This window comes from Plasmodium yoelii (genome assembly GCF_900002385.2).
Source record: "Plasmodium yoelii strain 17X genome assembly, chromosome: 2".
Classification (NCBI taxonomy): domain Eukaryota; phylum Apicomplexa; class Aconoidasida; order Haemosporida; family Plasmodiidae; genus Plasmodium; species Plasmodium yoelii.
In genome coordinates, this window is record NC_036174.2 from 79265 (window position 1) to 90614 (window position 11350).

The 11350-nt window shown below is 21.7% G+C and overlaps 2 protein-coding genes across 2 annotated transcripts; both read right to left on the reverse strand.

Moving 5' to 3' along the window:
• Positions 1–5578: 5578 nt before the first annotated feature.
• On the reverse strand, positions 5579–6833 carry PY17X_0200601 (PIR protein; the record flags this gene model as incomplete). The annotated part of the gene is made up of 3 exons (XM_022956185.1): positions 5579–5644; positions 5733–6641; positions 6780–6833. The coding sequence occupies 3 exons, from the start codon at positions 6831–6833 to the stop codon at positions 5579–5581; spliced, it is 1029 nt and encodes a 342-aa protein (XP_022810959.1).
• A 2478-nt stretch (positions 6834–9311) lies between these two features.
• On the reverse strand, positions 9312–10476 carry PY17X_0200631 (PIR protein; the record flags this gene model as incomplete). Its single annotated transcript, XM_022956191.1, has 3 exons — positions 9312–9377; positions 9467–10336; positions 10462–10476. The coding sequence occupies 3 exons, from the start codon at positions 10474–10476 to the stop codon at positions 9312–9314; spliced, it is 951 nt and encodes a 316-aa protein (XP_022810960.1).
• Between the last annotated feature and the right edge of the window lie 874 nt (positions 10477–11350).

Genomic DNA, 11350 nt, shown 5'->3' on the forward strand with positions numbered 1-11350 from the left:
CGACACCAACAAAAATACATTGCGCAAAAGTCATTGGAAATAAAATACTACCATAAGGGTTCGAAAATGAAAAAAAATATTAATATCTATCACTATGAGCTATATATATGATACAAAAAATTATGGAGAATAGAGAATTACTTAATTGTGTAATTTTCAATAAAAAATAAGGAATCAGGAAAAAATGCATTAGATAATATATTAAATAATCTAATGTAATAACGATGACATTTGAATTATCTTTAGAAAGGGATGCCTTGAGAAAGGTATGGTATTTTAAAAAATTCACTGATATTAAGCAATATTTGATTTATAAGAAAAGTATTGTTGCTAAGGAGTGGAGAAAGGGAAAGGTATTGATTACAATGATTACTCATTTCACTGAGAACGTATGTAACGCATCCGAAAACAGCAAAGGGATCCATATAAAGAAGAACGACGCCAAGTTGAAGTTGTTTTAAGATCTATTGATGAGCAATATTGTCATGTTTCTAAAAATTATTATATTCTGAAGAAGGGAGCCTGTGAAATAATATGATTTTAACGATATTTGTAATTATAAAAAATTTATACTGCATTTAAACTAACATCTAATCTATTAGTGTCATATATTTCATTTACACCTGTTTATTACATTTACATTCGTTGATGACTTTCCACTAATTAAAGCTAGCTAAAACTTCTAATCTATGTTCATCTATTGATAATGCATTTCAAAATCTACATAATAAAATAAATGTGTATTACATTTGAATCTGTGTATTATATTTAAATGTGTATTGCATTTGAATCTGTGTATTATATTTGAATATGTATTATATTTAAATGTGTATTGCATTTGAATCTATGTATTACATTTGAATTTATGTATTATATTTGAATATGTATTATATTCAATTTGTGTATTATATTTGAATCTGTGTATTATATTTAAATGTGTATTGCATTTGAATTTATGTATTATATTTGAATATGTATTACATTCAATTTGTGTATTATATTTGAATCTGTGTATTATATTTAAATGTGTATTGTATTTGAATATGTGTATTACATTTGAATCTGTGTATTATATTTGAATTTATGTATTACATTTGAATCTGTGTATTATATTGGATTTGTGTATTACATTTAATTTGTTTATTACATTTAATTTGTTTATTACACTGGATTTATGTATTACATTTGAATCTGTGTATTACATTCAATTTGTGTATTACATTTGAATATGTTGATAATGTGTCTATGTCTAAGCTAGCTAATATTTTGAATGCTTCTATAAATCTATATAATTACAAAGATCCTAAAACATATTATGAACAGCGTATTCCATCGGATGATATAATAATTTTTAAAAACATAGAACTATTGCTGATCAATAGATTACGAACAACCTATCACTTGGGTCCTATTCTTGTATGGGGAAACTTTCTTTTTTGGATAACAAGTACAATGTTGAGATGAGTACATGGGTACTCGTTTAATCAATACCAACCCAAGTTGACAAAAAAGCAATATATACCTACTTAAGAATATAAGATTGTGAAAATATCAGTGTCAAACAAACAAAATACCATACTAAATAATCTAATACATTCCATTTTTATCGATAACTCAAATAGCTCAAAAAATATTAAAATTTCTTATAAGAGTCCAAATTCTCATAAACAGCCAAAAAAAAGAACTAATGAAAAAAAAGAACTAATGAAAAAAAAGAACTAATGAAAAAAAAGAACTAATGAAAAAAAAGAACTAATGAAAAAAAAGAACTAATGAAAAAAAAAAACTAATGAAAAAAAAGAACTAATGAAAAAAAAGATGTGATAAAAAAGAAATAACAGATAAGAAAGAAAAAATAGTTGAGGAAATAACAGGTAAGTCAGAAAAAGTAATTGAGGAAATAACAGGTAAGTCAGAAAAAGTAATTGAGGATAGAGCATATAAGGCAGAAGAAATAGTTGAGTATATAACAGGTAAGGCAGAAGAAATAGTTGAGTATATAACAGGTAAGTCAGAAAAAAACGTTGAAGAAATAACAGATAAGTCAGAAAAAATAGTTGAAGAAATAACAGACAATTCAGAAAAAGTAATTGAAGAAATAACAGGTAAGTCAGAAGAAATAGTTGAGTATATAACAGGTAAGGCAGAAGAAATAGTTGAGTATATAACAGGTAAGTCAGAAAAAATAGTTGAGTATATAACAGGTAAGTCAGAAAAAATAGTTGAGTATATAACAGGTAAGGCAGAAGAAATAGTTGAGTATATAACAGGTAAGGCAGAAAAAGTAATTGAGGAAATAGCAGGTAAGTCAGAAGAAATAGTTGAGTATATAACAGATAAGATAAAAAAGGAATATGGATACTATGTTAGGCAAAAAATAATACAGGTACGAAGTTGGACAAATGAAATATAAATACATATAAAAATATATATACAAGGCATTTGGCAAAATATATGAAATAAAGGCACATAAACAAGATGCGTATAAATATTCAAACGCACTTTCTATATGATGATGAGAGCCATGTCAAGTAGGGAAAAAATATATTACATATAATGAAAAAAAAAAAAAAAAAAAAAAAAAAATATACATGTTAAAATAATAAAAAAAATCCTAATTGCAGATGTCTCGAATCAATATAGTTGGCCATATAAATAACTCTACTTTAGAAACAATACCATAGTAATGTGGAATAATAACTGACAAAAAATATTAAGGCACTTAACGGTTATAATAACTTCCCAATTGAAGAATATCCATTGGCACTGATACATATATCAATAGAATAATATTATCTCTTCAATCTAGTATCATTAAATTTAGACAATGCTTCCTAAAAGAAAAAATGGCATAATACAAAATAGCACATACAATATTTAATTATCACAATGTTTTTTGGCAATTTCAAACAAATTGACACTAATATGTATATATACATACATTTTTTAGCATTTTATGCAACTTAATTTTATTTTATTTATATATTTTTTACAACACTTTTTACATTAAATTTTATTTACATATTTTTTACAACACTTTTTACATTGAATTTTATTTATATAACTTTTACAACACTTTTTACATTAAATTTTATTTATATAACTTTTACAACACTTTTTACATTGAATTTTATTTATATAACTTTTACAACACTTTTTACATTAAATTTTATTTATATAACTTTTACAACACTTTTTACATTAAATTTTATTTATATAACTTTTACAACACTTTTTACATTAAATTTTATTTATATATTTTTAACTACCATTATAAAAAAACTTTAATTTTTTCTCTTAAAACTTTATATTATATATATCATTTAAACTATAACATACCATTAGCATATATAGTATGTTAAAAAAGGAATGAACATATATTATTCATTTTGTCCAAACCCCATCACCTTTTTATTTAAGGGCGATCTCAAAAATTGCATACAGCATATGTGCACAAATGTAAAACTCGATAAAGATATTTATCTATATTTTTCAGTAATTAAATATGCATAAGAACGATATAAAAGTATAAATTAGCATAACTACAACAAAATAAAATGTTCACTTTTGTGTGTGATGAACCTTGGTGTATTTAAATTTTTTTTGTAAATTACAAAATAGGAAATGAAAGGTAACCATGTTATTCATAAAAAGAAATCGATAAGTTGTGATATATCACACATAAGTTATATTAAAAAGAAATAACCATGTTAATCAAATAAACTAAATAAATGTATATTGTGGTATAAATAATATAATCCAAATATAATAATCATCCTTTTTAAATAAATAGACATTTATAATATAACATACTCTGAGTTACATAATTACCAAAATATTAACATGAAAATATCAAATAATGACATTATATATTAACAATATTTAATATTTATGTTATCTTGACATATCAAATGTGTATATTACAATCTTTGAAAAACATCTTTTTATTACATTCCGTTCATATTAATATTTATCTCCATTATGTGTTCCAGATTTTACTTCGTTTAGAGGTTAATAAATTGGCGGGATAACAATTTTTTTTATATTTTGGTATTTGTTACATTTAGCAATTTTATGTAGACCACGAAATATATCAACCCTAAAACAGAATCACAAGGCTTAACCTATATATATACATACGATACATATTGTTTTAACCTTATTAATATATATATATATATATGTTTAAGTTGTAGTTATTTTAAAAACATTACAAAGTGTAATTAAATATAATTAACAATATTTAAAAAAATAATGAATGAATATATTAAAATTTGCATTAATATATAATTGAATATGCTTCCCAAATTTAACATATTTCCATGCTTGGTAATTGATACAATATTATATAAATATTAGAACAATAACGCTAATTTTATATACCAAGTTGTTTATAAGTATTATAGCAAACTATAACATTAAATTTTATTACATACTTATATTTTATTTTTTAACTATTTTAAAATATAATTTATTTATACCTCAAATCTTTAAAATTTAAAATTAATAGTGATTAATCTAATATTATACCTTTATAGTAAATAAATTAATGTGTATAGAACTATTTCTATAATTTGAATTAAAAACATTAGGACAAAATGATACTATATATAATCGAAAGTTAAAAGGGTACTATACATATATCTATAATTTAATTTTTTATTAATATGTATATTTTTGTTGTATTATTAAAAATATTAGATGCATAATACATATTTTATAGATATCGTTGTGTTGTTGAACCTCGACCGATATTTCATGCATCTATATTTTATGGCTATCATTATATATTGGTAATATGTTTAATTAACGTTGAAAATACACATATTAATCCGAATATATATTGTAATGTAGATGAATACTCAAAATTAATCATCTTATAGTCATACCCAGATTCATATATAATGCTATTATTACAGTTCAGTTGTCATAATATAATTTAAATTAAAGTAATTGTAATACAAATAAGTTTTACTAAATAAAAGGTTTTATCAAATAAAGAAATATATTTTGCTATGCATAATTTAATATAGTTCCTTATTAATAAGCTTTATATAATAGGCAATTATGATATAGATAATATGAATTAATATATAGCCAATATCTATATTAACACTCAATTATATATATTATAACTTATGAAAATATGGTATGTCCCCTTTTCATATTAATGAAAGTACACTTTTTGGTGCATATTTGGACTTCGTCTCGCGATTAAGCATACGGGATGGTACATATATTTAATTAGTGTTCAAATTATAAAAAATTAAATAAAAATATAACACTTAACCCTAACCCGAATATGTGTTACAAAAACAAAATTTCAACCCTGATCCACAACACCAAAACTATATAATAATTATGCAAAAACATACAAAAATACAATAACTATACATATATAACTTTATGTTTTATTGATTATATTATTTAATTATTCTTATAAACTAAAAAATGATAGTCAAAAATGATCGAAATTTACTTATCTCCAAATAGACAGTTTCTTAAAATATATCAATCATTATTACTATTCCTGAAATAGTTACTATTATTCGAATCATGTATTAATGATCCATTTTATTTATTTTTTTATTTTTTTTCTTAAATATTGTTTTTGACCTCTTTTTCGAAATCCAAATAACGAATACTAATATAAAAATTAAAAAAAAATGTATAATTTATTTATATTCACAAATTACTCAGTGCTAGATGTATATTTTAATTGACTTATTTACCTTATATGCAATTCCTAATAAAATTAATATTACAACAAACATAAATGGAATTGGAATTAGTTTGTGTATTATCAATGAACTCAATAGTGTCGTTTCAGAATCTGATATTTTAGTTTCAGAATCTGATATTTCAGGTTCATAATCTGATACTCCAGTTTTAGAATTTAATGGTGATGTTCCACTTGAGGAGTCATCCAATTGTGTTTCATCAGAACTTAAAGAAATTTGTGTTTTTTTTTCCGTTGTAAGTTCCGGAAATTGTTTCCTTACATATTCAACATTTAATGTACTTTTTATATAATTATAATCGTTTGATACAGCAGGCAGTACTCGTTTAAATAAATTACCGCTAGTTTCATTAAAAAGAGCATTATAATTATCAGCAAAATTATTAACATATTTTAAATATTCCGTGCCATTATTCTTCGCCTTTGAAAGATTGTTATACATTTTACACATATTATTAAATGCATCATAAAATTTAGACATAATTTTAATATCAATATCCATCAATTCCTTATTTTTATTTATAAGATCAGCATACGTCTTGTTTTCCGTATTATTTTCTATATACTTGTTATACTCATCGACATTTTTCATATGTTTGTCAAAAAAATCCATTAATTTATCGATTCCGTTTTCTGTTTTTTGATTTAACTTATAACTTAACCAGCCAAAAATGAATGTAATAATAATAATATTGTCATTTGCATTATTCGAAAAATCTATACGATCCTTATATAATTGATTAAATAACCATAAGCATCCAGAACCAATTTTATCGATATTGTTATTGCATTTTTCAGATTTAGGGCAGTAAGTTTTGAGCGGCCCACCACCAAAAGCATATTCTCCAGATTCAGTTAAATCATCGGGAAAAAGTTTCCTCAAAGTATCAAATTTACCACACTAAAAAACCATTTAAACAAAAAAGTAAAAATAAATATCAATGATGTTTTTATGATGTTAATTTTATTATTAATTTATGAGTAATATAACATCAATAAATGTAAGAAGATGCATATTTTATTAAAAAAGTGTATATACTATGGTGCTGCGTCTTTTAAAGAAGTAATCTTCTTCTTTCACTTTATTTCCCATGATAGTCCTTTTTATATAAAATGTATAATCTCCCTCAAAATAAGTGATACAACTATTTGAGTTTTATATATAAATCATTTGTAGTTAAACATGATATTATTATTCTTAATTTCAATTTAAAATTAATATGGAATAGTAATATAATATTACTAAAATAATATCATATTTTTGTTTATGACAATTAGATAAATTACCTTATTTTGGAAGCTGTTTAAATATTTTTTATCATATGTATATATAATACAATTTTGTATAAATTGTTATCCTTAATATCTTCCTGTGTAATTCTACCACAAAATTAAAGTGGCATTGTAATGAGTTTAGAATATGTCTTCTTATACATATCCTTTAATATAGAAAATAAACAACGTTATATTTTTTGTTTTAATAAATAGTGCCCCAAAACTAATATACTGCAAAAATCGAAACAATTAAGAAATCCATTATTACTATAATCCTTAAAAGTATATAAATAGTCTTTTTTTAAAAAATGTTAAATATTTATATACTTGTTTCTAATACTATGTACATTGTTTTATTAAAATTATAGAACTTTCAAATTAAGTTGTGTTACATATTTATGCAAATTACATAAATTTATATTATTTGTAATAAATATAGATAAATTAAAAAAAAAATAATGCGTTAAATAACTTTATTTTTATTCCTATATACTTCAATTTAAAAATATACCATATTAAATAATTTTACAATATATTTACGCATCATTTCCTCTGTTAAAACAACAACTATCACTGAACAAATAGTTATTATGGTATTTATAAGTTTAAATAAGTCTTTGAATGTAGATTGTTTTTAAAATAATACTTAGTAAATATTAAATATATAACATATAAATAACTATTGATACAAATTTAAAGTATAATAGAAAACTATGCGTAATTAAGTTGTTATATTACCCTTTTAGAGGAGAGAGATAAGATATATTTTATATTTTAATATATAAATTTAGATAAATATTTGCTAAATGTTATACATAGCTCATTTTTATATTATATATTTTATTTTTATAGTTATCGATGCATATACATTCAAATAATTTATTAAAAGTTCTATGTTTTATTAATTCTATGGTAAAACACTGATAGTATAATATGCGTTAATATGGAATAATAAAAAGATATTTAACGTTAATTTAGTTTTTATCCTTTCCTCCATTGATCCATTTTTTTAGAATATAAAACCACATATCTCAAATTGAATCTTTAACAAAATATATAACATTGATACCTATGTAATGTATTATTATTTGTCTTTTAGATAAAACTAATATATAATTGTATATGTTTCCTAAATTTAACATATTTCAATATTAGTTATTGTTATAATATTTTACTAGTTTATATGTATAGTAATATAATAATGACGTATTATATCTATCATATTATTTATAATTATTAGAACAAAATATGATATGAAATTTTATTAGTATACTTATATTTTATTTTTTAAATTTTTTGAAATATAATTTATTTATACCTCAAAACTATAAAGTTTAAAAATTAATAGTTAATAATTTAATATTATACCTTTATAGAAAATAAATTAATGTATATAAAGCAACATTTATTAATACTAATTAATTTTAATACAAATGTAAATACAAAAAGAGAATAGTAACTACAATTAAAACTTCAAAAATATTGCATATATAATGCGATTCTTGTTGTATTACAAAAAATGGTAGATGCATAATATGCCTGTTATAGATAATGTTGTATTATCGAACCTCGATCGATATTTTATGACTATCATTATATATTGGTAATATGTTTAATTAATGTTGAAAACACACATATTAATCCGAATATATATTGTAATGTAGATGAATATTCAAAATTAATCATCTTATAGTTAATACCCAGATTCATATACAATGCTATTATTACAGTTCAGTTGTATAACATTATTTAAATCAAAACAAATATGATACAAATGATAAGTTTTACTAAATAAAATTTTCATCAAATAAAGAAATATATTGTGTTGTGTATAATTCGATGTAACCACATATTAACAAATTTTATATAATAGACAATTATGAAATAGCATAATATGAATTCATATATAGTCAATATCTATATTAATATATACAATATAGACATTTTATTTTAACCATATAAAATCGATATGAACACTTATTATATATATTATGACTTATGAAAAGATGTTATATGACCACTTTCATATTAGCTTATGCCCATTTTTAGTTGCATATTTAAACTTCATCTCGTAATTAAACATACGGAATAATATATACATTTAATTACTGTCCAAATTATACAAAATTAAATGCAATATAATACTTAACCCTAACCAACATAAAAACTATATAAAAATTATGCAAATTATGATCTAAATTATTTCCAAATAGACAGTTACTTAACATATATTAATCATTATTACTATTCCTGGAATAATCATTATTCTAATTATATTTATGATTCAGTTTCTTCTTTATTTTTTTAGCTTTTTTCTTAAATGTTGTTTTTGAGATCGTTTTCGAAATCCAAATAACGAATACTAATATAAAACGTTAAGAAGCGTATGATTTGTTTGTTAACATTTGCATATATATAATTAAAATAACTTTTAAATTCCTTATTATTTACCTTATAAGCAATTCCCCAAAAAATTGCTATTGCAAATAATATCGATAAAACTGGAATTAATTTATTTACTAGTGATGAACCTGACAATGTGATGTTAGAACTCGGGTTTTCCATTACATGAATTGTTTTATCAGTTTCACTCGATGATACAGTTGTTTTAGTTACTTTAGAATCTACTACTTCTTTTTTGCCTGTTTTTTCTGTTGGTAATGGAGGAAGATTTTTTGGTGGATTATTATAAAATGTGTTATTTCCAAAATTAGTATAATATTTGGAAAAAACACTTAATACTTTATTGTATGAATTATTGTCATTATTATTATCATCATTAAGGAGTTCTTTATATTTATCAACAAATTTATTAGCACATTGTAAAATACCACTATTATTATTTTCCTTCGTACTAGCAGTATTCATATTACATAACAAATTAAGTAATTCATAAAAATTAGACATATGACTAATATTAATATCCATATACTCCTTTATTTCTTCTATCATTTCCTTATAACTGGTATACTTTTCATCATTAGGTTTATTCTTAATGTACTCCTCGTTATTTTGTATATAATTAGAATAAAAATCTTTTAATGTGGTGATGTTATCCGGTAGATTTAGGCTTAATTTATAACTTAACCATATCATAATACATACAACCACACTTATATATCTATCATCATAATTTGAAGTACCAGATTTACCAAAAAATGCATTAAATAACCATAAACAACCAGCGTTAATCTTATCGATATTAGTGTCACAATTATTACTAGGACAGTATTTATTAAATGCTCCCTTTTGAAAATTATATTCTCCAGAATCGTTCAATTTATCAGAAAAAAACCTCCATATAGTTTCAAACTCTCTACACTAAGAAACATTTTAAAAAAATCAAATAAAAATACCGTTAAAATTAAATTTATTAATAATATATAGATAATAAATTATCAAATAATGCAATAAAATTAAATATTGTTAAAAAAAAATAAATGTACCAAAACATCAGCCATTATAATGGAATTTCATTTTTTATTTGTAGATTAATCTGTATCATGTTATTTTTATATAGAATATATATACTGACAAAATATATCTTGTGGATGAGTTTCCTATATCACATTTATCGTATTAAACACATTGTTATTTTTAATAATAATATAGAATTAATAAAGAATAATAATACAATAATATTACAAAGGAATATTATATTTACTTTATTGGCGTTTGTTAAATTGCCTTAAATTATGGTTGATTTAATACATATTTGATCATATGTATGTATAATGCAATTTATGCATAACATAATTATTACTAATAACATTCTACATAATTCTGTTATAAAATTTTAAGGAATTTTATAATGAATTTAAAAAATATATACTTATACATATGCTTTAATATGGAACACAAACAACGTCCTAAAACTTAAATACTGCACAAATATAAAAAATTATGAAAGTTATTATTATTATAATCCTCAAAAGTATATAAATATATTTTTTCTAGTATATTTTAAATATTTATATACTTGTTTCTAATAATACAGTCTTTTTTAAAATTATAACATTTACAAAATAAGCTGCATTGTTCCATTTTCTATGCAAATTATATAAATTTATATTGTTTTTATTTAATACAGATAAATTCATAACTAATTTTAATGAGTCCTATAACTTTATTTTTATTCCAATATACTTCAATTTATAAGTATGCCTTATTGGGTAATTTTATAATATATTTTACGCATCATTTCCAAGATTTAAAATAACAATTAGCATTGGAGTCATACTCATTATTCTATTTATAAGCTTAAATAAGTCTTTGAATATAAATAATTTTTAAAATAATGCATAGTAAATATTAAATATTAAACATATATACCTA